At 44.7% G+C, this 25,393-nt stretch overlaps 2 protein-coding genes across 2 annotated transcripts in view; one reads left to right on the top strand and one right to left on the bottom strand.

Annotated features, from left to right (window-relative positions):
• Window positions 1-864, bottom strand: part of LOC128339823 (cyclic nucleotide-binding domain-containing protein 2-like) — a 37,141-nt gene extending 36,277 nt beyond the window's left edge. The window contains exon 1 of the mRNA XM_053284272.1: window positions 633-864. The gene's annotated coding sequence lies outside the window, so the exon portion shown is untranslated. The remainder of the gene's footprint in view (window positions 1-632) is intronic.
• CCT4 (chaperonin containing TCP1 subunit 4) lies at window positions 724-23,596 on the top strand. The gene is made up of 14 exons (XM_053284274.1): window positions 724-1,096; window positions 2,410-2,462; window positions 5,425-5,514; window positions 5,856-5,964; window positions 7,174-7,316; window positions 8,653-8,774; window positions 8,854-8,986; window positions 10,565-10,704; window positions 11,559-11,655; window positions 12,728-12,838; window positions 14,223-14,353; window positions 14,630-14,864; window positions 23,029-23,142; window positions 23,447-23,596. The coding sequence occupies exons 1-14, from the start codon at window positions 952-954 to the stop codon at window positions 23,459-23,461; spliced, it is 1,638 nt and encodes a 545-aa protein (XP_053140249.1). The 5' UTR covers window positions 724-951; the 3' UTR covers window positions 23,462-23,596.
• The last annotated feature ends 1,797 nt before the right edge of the window (window positions 23,597-25,393 follow it).

Raw genomic sequence — 25,393 nt, 5'->3', positions numbered from 1 at the left:
GTTTGTGGATCAGACTGCCTGTTAGCTATCAGCCTTGGCTTTCTATCCCACACATACCCACCCCGGCCACAACTCCAACACACGCATACACACAGAAGTCCCCAGCATGTGTCAGCCCTCCTGAAGCATCACCTCTGCTTTTGCAGCCCCATCCCAGCTTGGATGGCATGCAAGGAAAAGCTCATTTCTGCAAAAGACTGCCAATCCTCCTCCCAGATCTCTCCCCCACACCAGCCAAAAACCTTCAAAGAGAAAAAAGCCTAAAAAGCTGGGCTTTTAACTCTCTACTTCTGGGCAAAGGCAAGGCAGCTTTGTTTTTGCATGTAAATATAAAGACTGATGCCAACGCTTTGCATTAGATTTTCCAAGAAACTTCGCTGAAAACCAGCATTTTAAAAACTCGGATATAAACTGGGACGAGGTGGAATCCAGCAGGAAAACCGCGATTTGTGTGTGGAGTGCTTCCAAAGACAACGAACTGACCTCGGCAGGAATCCGGCAGGCTATAGTGAGAACATATAGCCTGCCCCCCGGAGGAAATTCGGGGTAAAACCTCTGTGTGAGAAAGCTCCTGGATAGTTAACTTAAGTTGCAAGGGGCGGGGGGGGGCTTTAGATGACCTCCTTATTTACCTGACACCAGGGTTAACCAGAGATGCCTGCCTGCTTTGCCCGCCTATTCCTACGCGCCAGAGCTTTCGTTTCGCAGTTTGACTGCAGCGGAGTTAGTTTTTGTGACTCCTAAGAGCAGGCATCTGCGATAGACAGCCCTCTAAGGGACGTCATCCCCTGCGCTAGCTTTAGCGTCTGGCTGAAGGACCCTTTTGGCGCTGGCTGTTTTCGGCGCGTTCTGGAAGCTTCGTGTCGGCCGGGAACCGTTAGTCGTGGTCCGGGCGAGAAAGGAAAGGATCCATCGCCATCGGAGGCTTCAGTAGGGTGGCTGGACGCAGCTATGCCGGAGAACGCGAGCTTGAAGGGGCCCCTTATGGGCGCCAGCGCCGGGAACCGCAGCTCTGGCGGGTATCGTGGTAGTAGCTCCTACCAGGACAGAGACAAGCCCGCCCAGATCCGCTTCAGCAACATCTCTGCAGGCAAAGGTAACACCGCTGGGCTGGGGAGCCGCCCATTGTCCTCTCGCTGGGCGGGGGCGGGGAGAGGAGGGGAAAGGGGCTCGTGGCGTGGAGCGCGCCATTGTCCTGATGGAAGGCAAGGCCGGCAGCCGATGCAGGGCTTCGCGACCACACCCCGCCCCTCCGCTGTCTCAATAAAAATGAATTTGCTCGGAAGCCGCTCTTAGCAATCGACCCAGCCCGGGTGGTTTTTCCGCAGGAAGTTATTTATGTGCTACTAAGGTTGCAGTTCTGTGCAAAAACACACACACCAAAAACCCAGGTTCAAAATCTAAACCCTAAATGTCAGTCTAATCTGAACATGCTTTGCATCGGGCTTCCCCAAATGATTGCTAGTCATGATCATGGTGCTTTATGTTTCTGGTGGGATTGAGGGGAAGGTGTATCGACGTGCTTTCTGCAGCCGGAGCCAGCTGTCGTTGACGTCCCCTGGGGGAACAGAATAAGATTGCTTACTATCCGTGCCTGTTTGCTGGAAGATGGCCTCTCGTGGAGAAAAGCTTGCCGCCACTTTCTCTGTAGCTCAACCCTGTGTATGTTTACTCATAAGTAAATCATGCAGATTTTAGTGGCCCTCACTCCCAAATATATATGCATAGGATTTCAGCCTAAAAAAATAGCAGTGCAATAGTAATAGTAAGCTAGGGATGGTGCCTAAAAAAATTAGTTGATGGAACTCTGTCTGTATCATGCTATTTCTATAGCTGGTGCTGGGTTAATAACAATGGTGACAATAATAATAAGGGCTATTTGGTTCTCATTCGGGTGTTTCTGTGTCTTTGTTATCAGAACAAAGTTCCACAAGCTGTAGAATGTTTTGGGAATTGTGAGTTTTTTTCTTCTGAATACTGATAATGGGGACCTGTGATAATTCTTTTTTAGAAATTGTGTGTGTGTGTGTGAAAGAGAGTTTTTTGTCAAGCTGAATAGATTCTTATTTTAACAATTTATATTTCCATAAAAGCTGGTATTTTAAACAGTGTCGCCAGTATTGTGGCATGCAGCAATATTGTGGCATTATAGCTTAGAGCCAGCAGTGTCCAATAAATTTCTAGATGGGTAACAGTTATTTACCTAATATTTCCTCTCTATACACTTTTTAATAAGCTTGTCCCTGAAATAAAAAAAATCACAAGTGTGGGTGGAGTACCGACTAAATTATTTTAGGGAAGTGAACAACTTATTTCCTTCTTTTTTTAAAAAGCCCCAAAGACTGACAAACATGCATTCTGTTAATTGGGTTGGTGTATATGATAATTTTTGTTTACATCTAATTTTAGCGGTTGCAGATGCTATTCGGACAAGCCTTGGACCAAAGGGAATGGACAAAATGGTAAGTCTCAAGTTGATTAGATTACTGCAGTACATTTTTAAAAATGCGCTTTTAAACAGTGTCGGTGATGGTTTGAGAGTATGGAAACGTAACATTTTCAGGGGTAGTGATAGAGCATTGTCAGGTAGCAGATTGTATGTCAGGGTTATGTGGACTGAATGATCATTTCACTCTCAGTGGGCAGTATCTGATGATGCTGGGTTGCTCCTCCTACCTGCTCCAGGACAGGACCAATCGGTAATAAACTCGTCTGGTAGCCTGGGAGGAGCTATCCTCCTCGGCCCCAAGTTTCACCTTGTCTCACTTTGGAACAGGTATTACTTCCAGCTCGGTGCTGAAGCTACCCTCTTTTGTTTGTCAGCCCACCCGCCTCGCCTTGCCTCGTCTTTCATTCTGTGAGTCGGGGTAGGGAGACGGAGGTGTGTTGAATCGCCCAGTCTGCTGCTGCACATTGTGGCTTCGATAACATGGCCACTTGTGCCTCAGGCTGCGAGAGAGAGGTCTCTCCCTCTCTCTCCGATGACTCCTCAGTCCGTTGGGTGGAATGGCTGGTGGCCACACATCCCTGCACTGAGAACTTCCCCCCAAAGGATAAAAAGGCCAAGGAGGTGAGAGCGCCTCGGAAGGACTCACAGAATGGCAAGTCCTCGCAAGTACAGTGCTTCAGTCCCAACTCAGTAGGACAATGAGTTGGGGAGGGCTCGACAGACTTCAGGCCAGAGGACATGGCAAGGCACCTCCATGGGGATCCTTCCCAGCGAGCTGACCAAGCACCTGTCTCTGCTGCTTCAAACTGAGGCGGGGTGGGTAGTTCCTCCCAGACTACCTGATGGAAGTTGTTCACTGATTGGCCCTGTCTTGGAGCAGGTGGGAGGAGAAACCCAGCATCATCAGATACTCTCCTTACCACTGAGGAGAATGATCTCTCAAGATAGTGCTAATGATTCATTTTGCTAGCAATAATCTCACACGCAGGCCAGCAGACAAGAAGAGACTGCATTGTATTTGTAAATAAAGTGAGGATGCTCTGAGCACAGGATTCAGAAAGTAAAGCTGCTGAAAGGAGGAGGCATATGCTTTGGATTGACAAAGATACAAGTACTGAAGGAAGGCCTCATGGAAAGAGGAGGAAAACCTCCTCACAGCTGTTGTGCAGATGGGGCTGCTTCATGCTTTACATGCGGCATACACAAGTCGTCTATATAGTGTATGAGTTGACACCGACTTGATGGCACTCAATCAATCAATCATTCAATCAGTATTTGGCAGCTGTGGCCCAATCAAGGCCTCTTTAGTGAGCATACATAGCTGTTATACTTCCCATCCTTGCTATAGGAAACAGTGTTGCTCTGGCAAACATCATGCAGCTGGTGTGGTGGAATGGATAGGAGATGGAGTTACTAATCTAATGGAAGGGCGGTATAGAAATTGAATAATAATAATAATTATTATTATTATTATTATTATTATTATTATTATTATTATTCCATGATTGTTTATAAAGGACTGACTCGCGGGTTTTATTTTTGCTGCTGTGCACCGCCTAGAGCCATTTGGAATGGGGGGGGTATATAAATGTAATAAATAAATAATCAGGATAGCTTGAATCGTAAACTCTGCCATGAACTCATGAAGCAGCGTTAAGCAATCAATTCCTTCCCAGCCTCATCTCTCATGCAGCATAGGCTTAATGATACTGCTGTCACAGGGTTGTTGGAAGGTTGCAGCAAGATAATACACATGAAGTGCTTTGAACACTCAAAAACAGAATACAAATGTGGAGCATTATTAAGTTTTATTGTAACTACTTTAAAGTATGAAATGACCCCCTGTATAGCATTATTATGAAATTGGAGGCTTCTAAGAAAGCTGGTAAGGCAAATAGTCAATTGTTGGATGAAGGGTTCTTTTTTGTATGAAATTTAATTATATGATACAAGACTGTAAACAACTAATGGTAAAAATAATTTTACTCAAAAAGCTTAGTAAAGGTAAAGTGTGCTGTCGAGTCGGTGTCGACTCCTGATGACCACAGAGCCCTGTGGTTGTCTTTTGTAGAGTACAGGAGGTGTTTACCATTGCCATCTCCTGCGCAGTATGAGATGATACCTTTCAGTATCTTCCCATATTGCTGCTGTCCAATATAGGTGATTCCCATAGGAAACATTCCAGTGGGGATTTGAACCAGCAACCTCTGGTTCTTTTAGCATTTCTCTAAAACCAAATAACACTTATATATATAAATCAAAAAGTTGACCATAAGCAAATAAAACAATACACTAATCATTGCTATAAAATAGAACCTATAAAGTTGTTATACCATCAAAGCTTTTATCTGCATTTCCTCTGGAGGTTATCTCTGCTCCAGAAAATTAAGAATTTCCCCCATTCTTAAAAACAAACAAACAAACAAAAACATTAAGGTTGCCCTTGTAGACCTAAAGTCATACAGGTTCTTTGCTCATTGGAACAACCCACCAGATTTTCCTGCTGCATTCCTTTATTGAAGAATTTTTGCAAACTTCAGGTTGGTTGCTAACAGGTTCTTGACAGACAGCTGGTCAATAATATTTCTTCTTCTTTTACTTCTAGAGTAGCCGCCACGTTAGTCTGTTGTGGCAGCAAGTGCTTTGTGTATCTGATGAAGTGGGCTGTAGTCCACAAAAGCTTATGATAAAAATACACAGGACTCCTCCTCCTCCTCCTCTACACAGGCCTTCAGATCATTTAACAGGAAAACTTTTGGTGAAGAGAGATCTCCAGCCAACATTTAGGCACTAAATTACAGTCCCGCCAAATATGTATGAATGCAGCATGCTTGACATCCAACATTTCCGTTATGTAGTATTATGTGTGGCTAGAGGTGTCTAGTAGGAACTAGAAATCGGAAGCTTAGGTTTGTAAATCGACACTCTCTTAAAAAGTTTGTGTGTAAAAGCAAAAATTGTTTGTGCTTTTTCAGATCCAAGATGGGAAAGGAGACGTGACAATCACAAATGATGGTGCAACAATTTTGAAGCAGATGCAGGTTCTTCACCCTGCAGCTAAAATGGCAAGTAAATTTCATGCTGTTCTAAAATGTGATGTTGGATTATGGAAATATTTGTGTTTCTCCAGTATGTTAGGTGTTCCTGTGGCTATTACATGTGGTCTATCTCCTCTTGGAGGAGTTGTACAAGCACAGCTATGTAACTCTGATGGTATTGTAGTTGATGCTTATGCAAAATGCAGGACCCTGCTCAGGCTTTCTTGTTTCCTGCAACCATCTCTGCCAAAAGTCCCATAATTTTAATACTTGTGCAAAGCTTGTGATTGAACTCGGTAAACTTGTGTAAATGTTTGTTTAATACAATACAAATAAAATTATTTTATTAAATTTTTTGCAACAAATAGCTGGTGGAATTAGCCAAAGCGCAAGATATTGAAGCTGGAGATGGCACTACCTCTGTTGTCGTCATTGCTGGTGCTCTTTTGGATTCCTGTTCAAGACTTCTTCAGAAAGGTAGGTTTTTGACTTTAAAAGATATAGCCCATGCAAATTCAGTTGTCCTCCTTTGTTGTTTGGTCTTGGGGGTGGGGGAATTGAAAATATTCAAAAATGAGAAAAGAGACGTAGGTTTTGGGTGGTATAAAAATATGTTAAATAAATAATAAAATGAAAAGCATCATTGACACACGACAGTTGCTTCTATGGCAAGTCAAGCAAGGTAACCAAGCAGGGAATACAGAGCTTGTATCCCACCCCCCACCCCCTTTAGTGCCATAATGATGAACCTAAGTTTGTATAGGTAAGCAGGTTAACTGTGGTTTTTGGGGTGGAGTGGGCTAGTGACCTTGGTGGACTTGTTTGCAAGGCTGGCTAACATGCATGCTAGTCTTGGATGGAGATATCTGTGTGGAATCTGACCATAAAATATTGGACATATTACCTTGTTGCCTTGTTGTTGTTGTAATCCTTTGATAGTCTCCTAACAGTGGTTTTTCTCTGTAATATCGCCTTTTAAAGTGGACCTGAAGTTTGATTTGGAGCATTGTGTACTCCAAGAGAAGAGGTAGTGGGTGCCCGAGCTGAAATTGGAAGTCAGTGGCTGACATCCAGAGTGAACACATTTGTGCGAGTGCAAAGTTAGCTTAATTGCTCTAAAAATTGGGGGGAGTTGCAGAATTGTGCTATACCCATCAAAAGAAAGGAGGCATGCCACAGTTGTGCAGCTGTTGTGCAAGCATGCTTGCAATAACACAATACTAGTCTGGAAAGCAAGCTCCAGACTTGGCGCAACCAGCTAGCACAACAGTTTTGCATGAGTGCAACATCCTTCCACAAGCAGCTTGTGGCTATGGATGTCGGCCAATGTTTTCTTTCAGGCAAGGCAAAATGAATGAGCATTTTATTTATTTCATGTATGTCCTAGATATAGGTATAAATATATGGAGGTGATATATATTCTCTGTTGCCTTTGGAAGTGGTTTAGAATAGCATGCATTACTTCTAAGAAATCTGCCAATTCAGCAGACACTGTTAAGGCTAAATGAGTGTAGTCACGTATAGATGCTGAGGGCAATAAATAGAGTTGGGTTATATTACTGTGCAGTAATGCAGAAGGCATTTGAAGTGCCAGTTCAACTGGAAATGACTTGTTTCAAACAGCTTCATTTAAGATCTAAGTATTAACTATGGTTTGGATAATCTTGTGTCTTAAACTCTAACTAGGCATTCACCCCACAATAATCTCGGAGTCATTCCAGAAGGCATTAGATAAAGGTGTTGAAGTCTTGACCAGCATGGGACATCCAATTGAGCTGAGTGACAGAGAAACCTTACTTAACAGTGCAACTACTGCCCTGAGTTCAAAGGTATGCTTGGAAACAAGACTGTTAAGGAAGTGGGTGGTTACAGCATGTCTGTGCTTATACAGATTGAATATCATTCAATTTTCAATTCAGTATTCAGTACAAATGGAATATCATTGCATTAAGTCATGTAATAAATGAGACCCATGTATCATCCTTGTGTAATACTTGGAGGACTGCAGCCATTTTTAGCCTACTTTCCTTAAGGAAAGTAAGCTCATGAAATCACCCGGCTCTGTGTGTGTGTCCATCTGTGTGTATCTCCGCCCCCCCCCCCATCAATTTTGCAATGCCTGGACCAAAATGAACCAAGTTGGGTACAGTTGTCAGGACACACAGCGACACCTCAGTGGTGTAGTTCGTGGTGTTGTCATCCACCCCAATTCAAGATGGCAGATGTGTGAATGTTTAAGGCTGAAGTGGGCTAACTTGTGAGGATGGTAATATCAATTCAGATTATAGTGAAAGGAAAGTAGGCAGATTAGTTCTTACCGGAACAACTTGTTCTTTCTTTGCCAGAACTTTGGCAAGGGGAATATTTAACTGTGGCTCTTTGAATTCTCTTCTGGTGGTTTTAGGTCTCATCTTGTGTTATATGTTATACTGTTTTAATTGTATATTATTGAATGTTTAACTTAAGAGTAGAGCTTTGTCGTGTGCAAGGTGCTATGAACATTAATCTTACTAGAAGGAAAATAAGTGACATGGGGTAAATGAGAGTCAGTGGAGTATGTTCCTAATGTTTCCCTGTGTAATCATGGTAGACACTGGCATAATTTATGACACAGCAGGTGTCTTTTTTGCAGGGGGAGGGGTTTTTTGGTATCATTATCTACTTAATCATGGTTTGCGAAATGAATTTACTTGTCATACCCTTTGTGATTTTTCCTACTTTCTGCCTGAGCTCCTCAGAGGAAGAGCGAGATATAAATAAATAAATAAATATGTGTAGAAAATGTGCAATGTACTATGTTTCAGTGGGGAGCTGCTGCACAAGTTGTTGCTAAATATGTATTTTTTTAATGAATTAACATCACCATTAAGCTGTTTTGAACAATTTACTGGGCAATTGTATTGGACCTATTTGGAATTTGGTTATATGGTACTTTCTGGAGTGTGAGATTGGCCAGCAAAGAGGAAGAATCATTAGGAAACCACATTATTTCTAATAACTTCCATACACAGAGTAGTGAATACCAGAAAGAAACTCTATACACATGTCCTGTGTTTGCTTCATGTAGCTGTTAGCTAGGTTGAAATGCATTCATTTGATGAAGTTGTTATGGAAGTGTGGCAAGCACACTAAGTTAAAATGTGGATCTTCACTAAATCTCTGCAGGTTGTCTCACAATATTCTAGTCTGCTTTCTCCAATGAGTGTGGATGCTGTGATGAAGGTGATAGATCCCACTACAGCTAGTGGTGTGGATCTTAGAGATATCAAAATTGTTAAAAAGCTTGGGTAAGTAGTAACTCTCCAAAAACAAAACTTCTGGAATCTAGTTGTTGTGTGTGTTTGCTCATGGAATGCTTATTCTTAGGGGAACAATTGACGACTGTGAATTGGTTGAAGGGCTGGTCCTCACTCAGAAAGTGGCCAACACTGGAGTAACCAGAGTCGAAAAAGCCAAGATAGGACTCATTCAGTTTTGCTTGTCAGCTCCAAAAACAGATGTAAGTTGACTTGTTTTTCGTCTCTTGTCTGTGGTGATTGTGACATCTTAATTATATATATATATATATATATTTAAAAAATAATTATAAATACATGTAAAGTGTGCTGTCTAATCTGTGTTGACTCCTGGCAACCACAGAGCCCTGTGGTTGTCTTTGGTAGAATACAGGAGGGGTTTACCACTGCCTCCTCCCGCGCAGTATGAGGTGATGCCTTTCAGCATCTTCCTATATTGCTGCTGCCCGATATAGGTCTTTCCCATAGTCTGGGAAACATACCAGTGGGGATTCGAACTGGCAACCTCTGGCTTGCTAGTCAAGTCATTTCCCCACTGTGCCATTAGGTGACTGATATAAATACATGTAGGAGTATATTATATTTTCTTTCCTTATGCTGTTGTCCAGGCCTTAACAAATTTTCTTTGGATCTAGGAGCCAGACAATGAACACTTGACAAAATTACTGGTTTTGTGGAGTGAGAGGGCAAATGGGCTTCTCTTTATTCCCTTCACAAGTAACATACTTTGAACAGAAACAGGGCCACCAATTCCACCTCTTAATATCCTAATCTAGCCGCTACCATTATATTTCTAGGCACCATGGTTCCCTCGCACCTGGGATTTGTCAAGCCCTGTGCTAAGAGGCCAAAACCTTAAAATAGGACTGGGCTGACTTTCCATGTTGGGTTTTTTTGGGTAGTGGTTAGAATTCCTGTGGTCTGCTAGTATGTGTTAAATTTACAAAACAAAACTGCATCTTTAGGGTCTCCTAAGTGATTCTGCATGAATGTGATTTTAGAATGTGAGCCCTTTGGGGACAGGGAGCCATCTTATTTGTTTTATTTCTCTTTGTAAACTGCCCTGAGCCATTTTTGGAAGGGCGGTATAGAAATCGAATTAATAATAATAATAATAATAATAATAATAATAATGTGCACTTTTGTTTAAGAACTCAAGAGATGCCTTATAGCAGTGTTTCTCAACATTTTTGGAGTCATGGACCGGTACAAGCTTTGTGTGCAGTTTCCCGGACCAGCAGTTAGCAAAGGGGTCTCCCCCTCGTCTCCACCCCCAGGCACCCCCAAAACAATTTCAAGCGGGGGGGGGCACCACCGCTGGGAGCTCTCCAGAGCTCATTTCTAGGCAGGCAGCCCTCGCTGCTGGGATAACACTCATTTAGCTTCCACGAAACCAACGTTATCCCAGCAGTGAGGGCTGCCTGCCTAGAAATGAGCTCTGGAGAACTCCCTGCAGCGGTGGCCCCCACCGGCTCAAAATTGTTTGGTGGGGGGATTAATTCCTCATGGACCAGCACAGACCGGCACTCAACTCCTCACGGACCAGTGGTTGAGAAACACTGCCTTATAGTATCAGATTAAGGTCCACCTAGTCAGCACTCTTTGCAGGAATCCCATCAACTGACAGGCACCAGTGGCCCAGCAGTGGACTGTCTGGATGTCTTCAGTTTGGGCAGGGGTTTCTTTTTGTTTTGTTAGCAGTTGATTGTTTTTGAGTAAAGATAGTGAAGTTTTTATTGCTACAGTTATTTATTTGACGTTTACATATTTTTATTTTTTAGATGGATAACCAGATTGTTGTTTCTGACTACACTCAAATGGACAGGGTCTTACGTGAAGAAAGAGCCTACATACTGAATTTAGTTAAGCAAATTAAGAAGACTGGATGCAATGTGCTGCTCATTCAGAAATCTATTCTACGGTATGCTTATTCCAGTAGCTCATACTTAGTCTTACTGTTGCTTAATGAGTAATATCCAGGGTTTAAAATCCTTTGCAGGGTTGAAGACTTTCTTTGAAGCCTTCTGAAAATATGCAGGATATAGCTTGAAAAGTAATTCTGAGAACTCTTAAGTAAGAAACCAGGAAACTTTGCATTTCTGTGGTTCTTGTGCTTTGCCTGACTTGACTCCAATAAACACTTGCTAGAGAGATAACTGTTAGTTATGTTGCCGGGTTTCATATTTCCTGGCTCAGAAATATGCATCTTGGTGGCTTGTGAAGTTTGCCTGCAATACAAGGTGAGCATTATGGCCTGGAAAGCTTTTTTCCTGGCTTGCATTTTAACGTGATCCCTAGATGAAGTCAAGTCCTCTCATGAGCCACCCTGTCGCCAAACTCCCTCCCGTCTAGTTGGTTTGCCGCTCTGGTGCTGGTGATGAAAGGGAAATACTTTTTTTTTAATCACTTCTATCCCCTTTGCTCTCTGCTGTATCTGCAAGCCAAGAGTGCTGGGAAATAAGGTTCTTTCCCCAGCACCGCTGCAGTACAGGGAAAATACATTTTCTGCTGTGTCCTGAGTCACCAGGTACTAGAGATAGTGGGAGGAGACCTCCATCCTGCCACTGAAGTGGGCAGATAGCTAGGTAAATGGGGGAGGTATTGGATCCTGCCATTCTCCCAGTGATGTCATTGCCGGAAGTTGGGTACAATGGGGTCTTATACAGCTTGGAATAGATAGGGTTCTTTTAGCTTAGTTCTAAGCTTGACCAGGCAGTTCACCTGTCACTACTAACTGGTGGTAGATTTGTAGTTAATTCACTGTATTGGTTTTAGGGATGCTCTAAGTGATCTAGCTCTACATTTCTTGAACAAAATGAGGATCATGGTCATCAAAGATATTGAGAGAGAAGATATTGAGTTTATATGTAAGGTAAGAAGGTGGTGTGAATATTTTATTTATGAAATAGGTTGGTTCAGACAGTCTAATTTAGCATTATTGAAATTGCCCTTGATACTTGGTGGTTTTGTCTTGGAATCAGATATACAACTTGTACATAGTCTGTGGTAAGAAACCCAGGTTGACATGTCCCGCAGCGTAACATGAGTGGTGCAGACCTTTCTGCTTCACTGCAGGGCTCTAAATCATCTGGCGATGCTGCTGTGCAAGAGGGCAGTACTGGTACTGCTGAGTCTTGTTCGGTCTCACGTCTTGTGCTACTTTTCATTTTATTTATTTATTTATATTTAACATATTTTTATACCGCCCCAAACATCTCTGGAAGTAGTACAAAACGTGATCATGCAAGAGTACATTCTTGTGCAGCAGCATTGCCAGGTACTTGAGAGCCATGCAACAGCCCAGGCAGGTCTGCCCTGCCTGTGCTGTACTGCATGCCATGTCTGCCAATATGTGACAGAACCAGCCTCTTACTTCTTTGCTAATTTCTTTCCTCGGAAAATATGACATTTGACTAATAGGTTTTGTAAGAGGGACTGTGAACTCATAGGCCCAATAGAGATGTCGTGCAGATTGAAACCCAGGATTGAATGCTCATTTTGCATAACATTCCCTGGGTTCAGGCATGCACTCTACTCCTCCCTTTTTTGTGAGGGGAGAAATTATTCTGTTTCTGAACTTGGCTTATTTTTTTTTGCCAGAGTTTTCAGATAAATTAGGATCTGAAACCAGCATACAGTCCCAACTTTAGATCTTGGTTCACTTGCAAACTTTGGGTAAAATAAGTCAGGATTGTCTAGTTTAAACATCTTGACAGATTCTGTCTTTTTCTAATCCAGGATCGAAATTAGAATCCTTCCCTCTTTTATATAGGGAGAGGAAGGTGGTGTGCATGTCCTGAGACTAGGGGATGTTTTGTTAAACTGGATTTGACCCTGGCTTTCTGTGACATGAGCCAGGCCAATGTGCATGTATAAAATAGTCATATATAGCATGCTCTATTAACCTATGATCTATCTCTTTGTGTTGGCTTATTTTTGAAAAGACCATTGGAACAAAGCCAGTTGCTCATATTGATCAGTTCACTGGTGATATGCTGGGAACTGCTGAACTGGCAGAAGAAGTCAACTTAAATGGCTCTGGGAAGCTAATAAAGGTAAGTAGTAGTCTCTTATTTAGCTATATTATCTATCTTATGGAAGCTCAAACCAAATGTGTCAAAAGCAGAAGCATTTTGTTATGTCTAATAAAATTTTACTCCACTAAAACTCACAATCTCTCTGTCAGCATAGTACTGACATCCAAAAGTCAGCTCAGTTAGATCTTATATTTCTGAAATAATGCTGCCACCCTGTGATGTGTGTTCAAGAAGAGGGGTTTTCATTACTTAAGGGCAGCTGCATTAGAGAACATCTCTTTGCAAGGTTCTTTCTTTCTAGACCTGGCACAAAGATGACATCCTTAAGAGTTCACCTTGAATTCTACCTGGAAGACACTAGGGAATCAGTACCTGTATTGTATTGCCTCGGAAGAGGGAAGGCGCTCCACCAGATGAAGAATCCAAACACTGTTAAAAATATCCCCAACTAGAGTATATCACACTAGTTTAGGTGATTTGATGAAGACATGAATAATGGTCAACAAGTCTCTATCTAATAAAGGACACCTTCCTATTACATGTAAAATGCCATGGATGTGAATGGAATTATATAAACAATTTGGTTGTTAACAGCGGTATTGTTGACCTCACTGTAATCTGGGCTTCTAGATACAGCCATAAATTAAGAAGCATTCCTCAAGGCTGAATAATGGGGGAAGCACCATTTATTATCAGTCCAACCTTCCTCAGACTGTGGGGTCTGCAGACCCTAACTGCTGGTCTGCATTCACCTCCCCCTGAACTCAGCCCTACACTGGTTCCAAACACAATGACCACAGAAACAAGTTCTGATGAAAAAAAAGATGTTTGTAGCACCCAATACCATTCCTCTGTATAATCTTGGCAGACTTCTTGTTGAATGGGAGAAAAAGGTTGACCCCGGGGAAATGACTGAAGGTTTGAAGGGGCGAGAGCAGCAATCCCTTGCCACACTGCCAAAAGTAAGAAACCACTTAGAGGCCCACTCAAAGTCATTCAGTCAGACCACCAATTCCTCATGAGTAACAGTATCAAAGACTGTATAATGATCTTTGTGGGGTGCCGTTGCCATTCTGCATCCTCGAGGCATGTTTTCTGTTTTTCTTATTAATTTTGGGGAAAACTTGGTATTCATCAGTAGCTGTGACTGCTATTTAAGTAGTACAACTTAACCCTACAGCAATAACTCTCATGTGCAAAAACGTAATTTAAAGTTCTGTTCTATTTCTGCTGATACTATACTGCTAGGTAGAAACTGCCAAAGTGACTCGGAAACCAGTTTCAATTTGCTAAGTTCCTGTGTTTGCTTCCACTGCTCTTGACGCTGAAAACACTCTTAATCTGCAGTAGCAGTAATTTGCTAAAGTGGGGAGAGTATAGTGACGCTGTGCTTGTATTGCAGGTTACAGGCTGTGCCAGCCCTGGAAAAACTGTAACAATTGTGGTACGTGGCTCCAACAAATTGGTGATCGAAGAAGCTGAACGTTCAATTCATGACGCTTTGTGTGTCATCCGCTGTTTGGTAAAGAAAAGGTATTGCATCCACATCAGAAGACTAGTAAAATAACCTGACAACTATCTCTAATTAACATTATATATATATATATATATATATATATATATATATATATATATATATATATATATATATATTAAGGTTTTAATTTGTAGGTGATTTTTAAATTGTTTTTAAGTTTTTGTATATGTTTTAACTTGTTTTACGCTATTGTTAACCGCCCAGAGATGAAAGTTTGGGGCAGTGTACAAATTTGATAAATAAATAAATGAATGTGTATATATAAATTTCAGAGCCCTGATTGCAGGAGGTGGAGCACCAGAAATAGAGTTGGCGTTGCGCTTGAATGAGTATGCCCGCACCCTAAGTGGCATGGAGTCTTACTGTGTCCGTGCTTATGGAGAAGCCCTGGAAATTATTCCTTCTACCTTGGCTGAAAATGCAGGCCTTAATCCTATCACTACTGTAACAGAATTGAGAAACCGGCATGCACAAGGAGAGAGAACTGCTGGCATTAATGTCAGAAAGGTAATCTGCGAAGTGGGAAGACAGAACAAATACCCCATGTAGCCTTCTGAACTGGTGCATTTCTGATAGTAACAAAGTTGGGAGCTTACTGTGGTGTTGGCTGAGCCAGCTTCTCTCATGCTGCCCACTGCATTCATTATAAGTGGAATGAGCAAAACATCCTGCATAATTTTAATATTAGTTGGCAGCAGCTGCCAAGGAACAAATCTGATTAATCTGTTAAGCTGTAGTCTGGTTACGTGCTGTTCGCTTCCCGAGGTCAGACAGAAAATGTTGACCTAATTAATAAATCCATTTTCATAATTATGTTTGAATAACTCGGACCTTGCTTGGTTAATATTAAATTTGCTATTGATGTATATATGTTTTGAGGTTCATAGAATATGATTCGCAGTACAATCTGAAAAAAATGAAATCCGTTCACTAATGCAGGAGCTGTGCAGATGTTTGGCAAATAAACTGAACTAAGTTTTTATATCTTTCTATGCACTCGCTCACTCACTTGCAAAATTGACATGTGTTAGAGAGGGGAAGTTAACCCCTGCTAACTGGGCAAAGAGGCACCTTTTACCGTGGTGATTCTCTTTATTTAGCAGGGGGATAGTAACTGGTCCTCTCCACCCCCAGCACATCACCTCCAGTGACTGTTGCTGGTGTCTATCTTGTGTTTCTTTTTAGTTTGTGAGCCCTTTGGGGACAGGGATCCATCTTATTCTCCCTCAGAAGAGGATGGCATCCGAGATCATCATGGGTTGTCACGACCTCCTGCTCCGAGACAGGGCCAATCAGAGAGCTTTTCCTCCTGTAGCAGGAGGGAGGGGCAATCCCCTCAGGCTTCAGTCTTCGCCCTGTCTCGCTCCGGCAGGTGCTGTAGTCGTTGGCTCTGGCTATTAATCTTTCTCCTCCGTTATTTTCGCCTGCCCTTAGGCCCTAGCCCTATCTGTCTACTCCTGAGCTGTTCCAGTCAGGGTATTCTTTGTTTCTCCTCTGTCCTGAGCTGTGCCGGTCAGGTCAGTGTTGTTCTGGGCTAAGCAGGGCTTATAGGGGCGGTTTGTATTGCGCCAGCCGTCTGCGGCCCTTCTCCTGCAGCGGTCATTTACCTCTGGCCGGAATGGCAACCGAATCGGCCTGTCCCGAAGGGGGGGTCTCCCCCTCTCTTTCGGAAGATTCCGTGGCGCCATCAGTGTGTCGGGATGAGTGGGCGGCGGCAACCACTCCCGCGCCCGTCACTCATCAAGCCAAGCGCAGGAAGAAGGCAAAGAAAGCCTCCAAAGACAAGCGGGTGGCGGCTAAAACGGCCAAGGGAAGCTTGCCTATTGCTCCCGTTATGGCCGACGAGCAGGGAAGTCGAGAGCCTGTTCTCCAGGAGATACCGTCGACTACGGGCACGCAAGTTACTCCCGCCCCCCCGCCCCCGCCCAGTCCTCTGCCCGTGGAACCTCCCGCTAAACGCGCGCGCCCCTCCAGCGGCGCGGATGGCAGCGAGGAGGAGATTCCCCCGAGTTTTGCCGCACTCCTGCGGCATGTAGTGGCTGAGGAGTTTGGGCGGTTGCTTCCCGCTCTGGCGGATCGTTTTCCCGCCCAATCTGCAGCGCCCGCCATTTTGAATGTGCATGGGGACGGACCTGCTGCCGCGGCCGCCATTTTAAGGCCGGGAGATATGGCTCCTGCAGGCGCTAACGTTCCGCCCGCATCTGCTGTAGTGCAGCCTGCTGCGTTGCGCGATCTCGGTCCCCCCACTCTCAGCCCATGTGCGACAGCCAGGGCTTTCCCCCACAGTCTTCGTCCACTGGGCTCTCCGACGGGGGGGGGGGGGGCACCCTCAGAGGATTCCGACACCGACTCGGACCGGGAAGAGGGTGAACTTTCAGGGGATGAGGGGGATACTGCGCCTACCCCACAAGCCCCGTATCGACTGTTTTCTCCAGCCGACTTTCCTGTGCTCCTGCACAAGGTCCGCAGGACCTTGAGATTGGAGGGGGTGGTACCTCTCCCACAAGATTCTTCTGAAGGGGTCTCCACAGTTTTACCCTCATTAAAAGCACCCGAGATTGTGGTGCCCTGCCCACAACTCTTGCAAGACATTATTCACTCAGAATGGGAGCACCCCACTGAGGCTAAGGGCCCCCCCCCTAGCATCAAGCGCCTTTATACCACAACCAAGGCGGTAATGGACACGCTACAGGTCCCCCCTGTGGACGCCGAGGTCGCCTCTCTGGTGACGGGTGCCGTTTTGCCTAGGGACGGGGACGAGGTCTTGCGCAACCATGATGACAAGCGATGTGATGCTGCACTGCGCAGATCCCATGAGGCCTCTTCGCTGGCCATGCGGGCTTCTATGGCCAATTCAATATTTGCCCGAGCCTCGGTACTATGGATTAAAGAACTCCTACCTCTAGTACCTCCCGAGCTGCTGGCTCTGAGGCAAGGGCTCAATAAATTACTCAAGGCTTCTGCCTTCATGGCCGATAGCTCTCTGGACGCTACACAACTGTCGGCCCGAGCTATGGCTTCTGATGTCACGGTTCGTAGACATCTGTGGCTAAAGCATTGGAGGGTCGACCAGAAGTCTAGGTCCAATTTGGCAAACTCAGCCTTCAAAGGGACCAAACTGTTTGGGGACATTTTGGAGCCTGTACTGGTGGAAGGGAAAGACAAGAAGAAGGCGATGCCTTCAACTTCAGCACAGCGCCATGAGCGCAGGCAATACACTCCTAACTTCTCTTCCTCTTTCAGGGGTTTCCGGTCCTCCTTTCGAAACCGCCAAGATAGGCAGGACAAGTTTCCTTCCTGGAAAAGGTCACAGCCGTCCTTTCGGGACAACTCCCAGTCCAGGTTCCGGCAGCCCGGGCATCAGCAAAAATCCGGGTTCAAGCGTCCGGCAGCTCAATGACTGTCCTTCGGAGTCGCAGGTAGGGGGCAGGCTACAGTATTTCGCCCAGGCTTGGGCGGAAACTTGCTCGGACGCCTGGGTTCTCCAGACCGTGAGCCAGGGTTACAGGCTGGATTTTCTTTCCCAGCCGCCCGACCGTTTTCTGAGGTCCCCCACCTCAGCCAAGTCGGGCAAACATTCCCTGATGTTGTCTGCCATCAGCCACCTGCTCAGGGTTCAGGCAGTCGAGCCGGTTCCCCCAGACGAGGTTGGGTGTGGCGTCTACTCCATTCTTTTTCTAGTGCCGAAAAGGAATGGAGAATCGAGAGCCATACTCGACCTGAAGTTTGTGAACCGGTTCCTGTGGGTCAAGCACTTCCGGATGGAGACCCTCCGCTCCATACTGCTGGCTCTCCAAAAGGGAGACTTCTTGTCCTCAGTGGACTTGAAGGAGGCCTACCTCCATGTCCCCATTCACCCCCAGGACAGGAGGTTCCTCCGGTTCACCTATGCGGGGGATCACTTTCAATACCGTGCTCTCCCCTTCGGTCTGTCAACTGCACCACGGGTGTTCACCAAGGTTATGGTGGCACTGGTGGCGCACTTGAGAACGAAGGGGATTCACTTATACCCGTATCTGGACGATCTCTTGATCCGTTCGCCAACGTTCCAGAGAGCCCTGGGGGATGTTGGGGAGACAATCTCAGTTCTCCAGGCCCACGGGTTTCTCGTGAACTATCAGAAGAGTTCCCTCGTCCCCAAGAACCGGATTCAACATCTTGGGGCAATAATAGACTCAATGAAGGGGACGGTCTCCCTCTCCCTAGAGAGAAGACGAGGGTTGTCCACCGCGTGCCGAAAGGCGGGTCTCCGCAGTCGCCCGGATATTCTTTCCCTCAGCCAACTACAGGGGATGATGGTATCCACCATCGGGATAGTTCCCTGGGCTCGCCTTCATTCACGCCCACTCCAGTGGCTACTCCTGCCCCTCCAGGACTTGGTAGCTTCCCGGGCCCGGGACAGGGTTCTTCTAACCCCTCGGGTGAGGAAGTCCCTGCACTGGTGGCTGTCGCCAGCCCTGAACAAGGGGGTCTCCTTTCTTCCGGTGACACGTGTAACGGTCACAACAGACGCCAGTCTTCGGGGGTGGGGCGGTCACTGCCAAAGTCAGGTCGCTCAGGGTCTGTGGTCCCCTCAGGAACGGCTCCAGTCCATCAATTGGGTGGAGCTGAGGGCGATCCGCTATTCCCTGATTCGTTTCCTTCCTCTGATCGCCGGTCGGCATGTTCTGATTCAAACCGACAGCGCGACGGCAAAGGCGCATATCAATCGTCAAGGGGGGACCAGGGCTTGGCCGCTGATGCACGAGGCCTCTGTGCTCCTACACTGGGCAGAAAGGCACCTGGGCTCGCTAGAAGCAGTGCACGTCAGCGGGGAGTCCAACACGCTGGCAGATTGGCTCAGCAGAACCAGGCTGGACCAGGCAGAATGGGTCCTGGACGAGCAAGCCTTTCGCGCCATCACGGCGAGCTTCGGACACCCACAGGTGGACCTGTTTGCGGCTCCGGGGAACGCCAAGGTCCCCAGGTTCTTCTCAAGGTACCAAACACACGGAGCCGAGGGGGTGGATGCCCTATTGACACCTTGGCCACAGGGCCTTATGTACGCCTTTCCCCCCACGCCCATCCTGTCCCAGATGGTCAGATTGGTCCGCCAACAGCGGGCGGAACTCATTCTCGTGGCTCCGCATTGGCCGCGCCGCCCGTGGTTTTCGGACCTCGTCGACATGTCCCTAGCCCCTCCAGTGCCCTTGGGCTCTCATCCCCAACTCCTTCGACAGGGTCCACTCTTCCACCCGGACCCGCGCTGGTTGAACCTACACGCCTGGAGGTTGAGCGGGGCGCGCTAGACGCATGCGGTTACTCTCCTGCAGTCAAGGAGACTATCTTGGCATCCAAACGGCCCTCAACACTCAGGGTTTACCAAGCCACATGGACTGCATTCGTGGCATGGTGCGTGTCAGTTGGGACCGACCCTCACTCCGCCTCGGTCAGTCAGGTACTGGGGTTCCTGCAATCCGGATTGGATAGGGGGCTCAAACCGGCCACCCTCAGGCAACAGATGTTTTCTATCTCCTCTACTCTGCAGGTTCCTGGGACATCTCCTTTGTCATGCCATCCCCACATTCGAAGGTTCCTTAAGGGTGCGGCGGCCCTTAGTCCTCCACCGGTCCATCGTTTCCCCACTTGGGACCTGAACTTGGTTCTTCGGGCCCTGGTTAAGCCTCCTTTCGAACCTTTAAGGACTGTGCCGCTGCGTATTCTTACCTTTAAAGTCCTATTTTTGGTAGCCATTACATCAGCCCGGCGGGTCTCAGACCTGGGCGCTTTGTCAGCCAGGAAGGAGTTGTGTCTAGTTTACTCCGATTACGTTGTTCTGCGTACAGACCCCACTTACCTGCCCAAGGTTAATTCTCTTTTTCACCGATCCCAGGAGCTCATGCTGCCTTCATTCTGCCCCCACCCTGCCAATCCCAGGGAGAAGGAGTGGCACACCCTAGATGTCCGCAGGGCATTAAGAATCTATTTGCGGCGCACTAAGGGCTTTAGGGTCTCTGATTCCCTGTTTGTATCATTCAGGGACTGCTCTCTGGGAAGGAAGGTCTCTTCTCCTACTTTGTCACGCTGGATCTGCGAGTGCATTCGCTTGGCCTATACAGCGGCTAAGGCGGTGCCTCCGGAGGGTATAACTGCCCACTCCATGCGCAGCGCCGCGGCTTCTGCAGCCCTCTCCACGAGGGCGCCTTTGATCGATATCTGCAGAGCTGCAACGTGGGCCTCCCTGTCCACGTTTGTTAAATTCTATAAAATACACGACTGGGCTTCTGCAGACGCTGCTTTTGGCAGACGTGTTCTGCAACAGGTGGTCCCGCCATAGGAGCATTCTCACGGTCTCCCACCCAGCTAGGATAGCGGCTATGGCATGTCCCATGATGATCTCGGATGCCATCCTCTTCTGAGGGAGAATGAGCCGTTGGCACTTACCTGAATGGTCATTCTCCTCAGAAGTATGGATGGCATCCGACCCACCCGACCGTTCGTGTTTCTGCTTCTGTTTGTTTCCAACTTATCCACCTTTCTGTTCCCTATATAGGTGTGGGGAGGCTCTATTCTGCCGCGTTGTACGTCTCATCCCATGGGTGGGGGTTTTCCGCAATAAGAATTCACAGCTCGTTTTCTTCTAAAGTTCTACTTTACTTGTTGTTCCATTCTGCTCGGTTCTTTCTCTGCGACTGGTTTTTTCTCTAGCCGGAGCATCGGAGAGCTAGCTATAGACTGAAGCCTGAGGGGATTGCCCCTCCCTCCTGCTACAGGAGGAAAAGCTCTCTGATTGGCCCTGTCTTGGAGCAGGAGGTCGTGACAACCCATGATGATCTCGGATGCCATCCATACTTCTGAGGAGAATGACCATTCAGGTAAGTGCCAACGGCTCATTTATTTATTATTTCTCTGTGTAAACTGCACTGAGCCATTTTTGGAAGGGCGGTATAGAAATCGGAATGAATGAATGAGTGAATAAGGGAGAGTCCAGAAGTTACCAATTCTTCAGAGCCAGAATAGTTTATATGTTGTATTTTTAGGAACTTTAGGGCTTCTGAGAAACTTACCAAGGTTGATTTGATGCGAAGATCAGTAATGGCAGACCAGCTGTCCAAAACAGAACCTGACCATTGTTACTGATCCCCACCCCCAGTAATGTGCTGGTTATTTCCTCAGTTTATGTAAGCACACAAGCTTGGTGCAGCAGGCTTGACTGATGAGCCACACAATTTAAGAATATGCCTTTTCAAACAGCCCAGAGTTATCTGCAGTACACAGGGATCCTGTGACAGACAGGGTTGCTGATAAAATGTAGGAAAGGTAGTACAGAAAATGTTACCTGAAGATAGGAAGACTGGCAACCCATCGCTTTAAAGCATGATACTGATCCCTGAGGTCTAATATGTGGTAGCAGAGTTGTGAATCGGGGCTAACCTTTCTGACACCACCAGTACTTGCTCTTCTCTTTTTGTATTATTGTTGTTTGTGTGCTGCTTTTTTAAAAAGTCCCAAAGTGGTTTGCATGGGTGGGGTAGGGGCAGCTAAGAAGATGGTTCCCTGTCCCAAAAGGGCTCACAGTCTTAAAAAGAAACACAAAGGAGACACTTGAATCAACCACTAGAGGGACACTGCTGGGGTTGAATAGGATCGGTTGCTCTTCTCTTGATAAATATGAGAGGTGCCATTTTGCCCAGTTAGCAGGAGTTGTATCATTGCTTTCACAAATGTGACCTTGCCAATATCTAGATAATGGTTGTCAAACATTAAACCAAAACAGATTTTTCACCATGTATGGAAAACAGTAGTATATCTTAAAGGTCACATGCTTCATATGTGCAGGTGCCCACAAGCTTATTTTGCCAGTACAAATGTGGCACCTGCTAAATTAGAACATAAAGTAACTCAAAAAAGAGGTTCACTCAACAACATCTTGATCCTTCTGGCCAACTTCAGAATGACTCCTTTGTTCCAGATGATCACATTTTATTATAACTATGAGAAGTACTTTTCAGAATTTCTCTTTACATAGGTTTAGCAAATGCCATCTCCAGTTTTGGGCCTGGGTGTTCTCTGTAGTCAGAGATGTATCTTTGGGGCCAGAATAGCACAAGATGCTCCTTATTTTATTACTTTATGTGTAAGAACTTGAGTTTTAAATATTTAACTCAGTTTGTAGATTACTATTGGACCAATAATCAAACAACAATTGACCTTTTGCTTGCCAAAAGCTAACAGGTGACTGCTTGTTTTAGAGGCAGCAAATATCCATCTGCTTTCTATGGAAACCAATGGGGATGATTGTTGTGAGGATAATTAAGAATTCTATTTCGTCTTATGCTTTTGATAAGAATTTTATCTTGGTATAATTTTTATTTGTTTATGATTTCATTTCTGTGAAAGACAATGGTCAAGATGAGATATTTCATTTACTTACTGCATATAGTTTCACTAAACAGGGAAATATTAATGCCTGTTTTACATACTGAACAGAACCTTTTGTTTTTCTCCAATCATGGCATGTGGAAAAGATTTCATAACACTTAGACATAGATATGCTTACAGTGAATTGTTTGGCCATCTGATAAGGAATAAGTACATTTCTAATAGATTTTCCATAATGAAAATGCTGAAAGAAATACTGTTTCATATTGGTAATTCCTTGTAAACTGAAGTTGCAATTCTTAAATTGTAGGGTGGAATTTCTAATATCCTAGAAGAGTTGGTGGTCCAGCCATTATTGGTGTCTGTCAGTGCTCTGACCCTAGCAACAGAAACTGTCCGCAGCATTCTTAAGATTGATGATGTGGTAAGTTTAAAAGCTAATATATGCTCAAAGACTAGTTTCATAGCTATCAAGTGTTTTAGTGTCACAGGTTAGCCTTTTAAGTCTTCAATTATCTTATACCTTAATGACAATTATGTACAGACTGTTGTGCTGCATTTGTGACTATAATAACTGATGAAAATTGACAATGAGATTTTTAAGAGGCACAGCTGTCAGTGAAAGTGCTAGAATTTAAGATGGAGATATGGTACATTTTGAGTAACTGAGTAGCAAAATCATGGTTAATTGTACCACCACATACAGTGATGTTTTTCTCTCTTTACAGGTGAACACACGATGAGATGTCTAAAGGAAAGGGCAGTGCAGTTCAGCACAATAAGTCATAAATTTGGAACATGGCTCGTTTGCTTAACTCCCAGTTACATTCATGTACTTTTGACAATTTAAATTAATAAAACCTACATTCTAACGACAATCTTGTTTAAATCCTTTTTATAACTAAACTTATGAAGACATATGACATCTGTTACTAAAAACTGTGACCATAATTCAGCAGAAGTTAAGCACTTCTAAATCCCATTGATTTCATTGAAAGAGACTTGAGCACACACTTTACTCTTCCATTGCAAGTCAGGCTTAAGAGTGCTTAACCATATTACAGTCAGGCTTAAGAGTGCTTAACCATATTATGCCCTTTGACATAATTGGGTCTGTCTTGTCTCATACAGTTACCATCAGCATCTGGAACTGTTAAACGTACCATATTGTAAGTGAATGTGACTAATTTTGCATAATTTTAAGTCTGACATTTGTTTCTAAGTGACATAGTAATGTATGAGAGTAACACCTTGAGGAAGATGCTACATCTGTACAGCAGTATCCATTAAATACTGCTTGAAGATATAATGATGAATCTTAGACAGTCTTATAATCTTGCTGTCTTGCATTAAGTGATAATACAACTACTAGTGGAACATTTCTCAATGTGCTGGTAAATCTCTCCATGAGATGTCTGTTGTGATGGGAGGCATGGATTCCCTTTTGACCTATTTCACTGTAGGATGAGGAGACTATTCCATCCTAATTCTCTGGTTGACAACCAAGTTAATGCTGTGCTGGTGTTATGTGTAAGGAGTGGTTTTTGCTGATCCTCTTCCCTCTCAAGCCCAAAACATGTCCCCGAGGGTCATGTGAATAGTCTTCAGAGGGAAGGAGAGACTGGCTAAATTTGCCCTGCCCTGTAGTGTCAATGCAGCATTAGACTGACATCCAGACTGTCTTTTCTTTAACACTGCATCCAGGAGGTTGTATGCCCTGTGACTTGTGTTTGATCACTGAGGGATGGGGCTAGGTAGCCCATAGTGTGTGTGAAACAAGAGTTCAGTACAGTCACTTCTTGTAGCATCTGAAAGTTTCGAATGGGCCACATGGCTTTACTTGCCTCTCCTTTCTAAATTGATTTTAGTAGTCCCCTAGATAGGGAACAGGGATGAATATTGTCAGACTAATTTCAGAAGACTTGAAAAGCTTAACCTTACTTTCCTTTTTTTTTTTTTGCAAGTTCATTTTTTAATTAATTTTAACAATAGCAATATTGTCATTCATTACAAATACACACATAAAAGATGGACTTCCCGCTCACATTTCTTCGTGAATCATCAACTATAAAATTTACCCTTGCTATAATAATAATTCAAAACATAAGTTCAAGCCCTTACAAACATAATTAAACTAACCAACCTGCGATTTATACTAAATTAAAAGCTTAACCTTACTTTCAAAGAGATCAGGTTGTGGAACAGTGTCAGTACTGTGAGGATCTTTAGTGCCTTTTGTAGCTGCGTCTCTCTTTCTCTTGACAAATATATGTTCTGATGCATAAAGCTAAGCAGAACATTCTGAAACTACTTCTGTGAACACATCCGGCACTTCCTCGTTGTCTGGCTTTTAACCGACTAGTAAACTAATTTTGACTTACTGCAAATCTCAGTGAGAGCCTTTTTAAGGATCCTGAAAAAGGGGGCACTCTTAAATAAGCATATCACTCTGAGTAATATTTTCTTCATTACTTTTGAATATGAAAAATACTTGCTACGCCACTAGTTTTCAAAATGTTCTAGGAATGTTAAGCTCCTCAAGCTTATAAGGGATTGCTCAAAAGGCAGCTTGTCCACCACTATGGCCCTTTCCCTGCAACATGCAGATGCAAGGGAGTCTTGGGCATGTTCCAACTTGCTTGCTTTGGAGAAAGATTTAGGCCAGTCGGGTCAGG

Source organism: Hemicordylus capensis, chromosome 1, assembly GCF_027244095.1.
Source record: "Hemicordylus capensis ecotype Gifberg chromosome 1, rHemCap1.1.pri, whole genome shotgun sequence".
Lineage (NCBI taxonomy): Eukaryota > Metazoa > Chordata > Lepidosauria > Squamata > Cordylidae > Hemicordylus > Hemicordylus capensis.
Note: the sequence above shows the minus strand (reverse complement) of the source record. Positions and strands in the feature narration are given on the sequence as shown.

Excerpts from the sequence above, each read along its gene's own strand:
- CCT4 (XM_053284274.1), top strand. The coding sequence starts at position 952 with ATGCCGGAGAACGCGAGCTTGAAGGGGCCCCTTATGGGCGCCAGCGCC. Across the intron at positions 14,354-14,629 it reads CGCTGTTTGGTAAAGAAAAG|AGCCCTGATTGCAGGAGGTG; the intron begins GTATTGCATCCA and ends TATAAATTTCAG. Across the intron at positions 14,865-23,028 it reads CTGGCATTAATGTCAGAAAG|GGTGGAATTTCTAATATCCT; the intron begins GTAATCTGCGAA and ends CTTAAATTGTAG.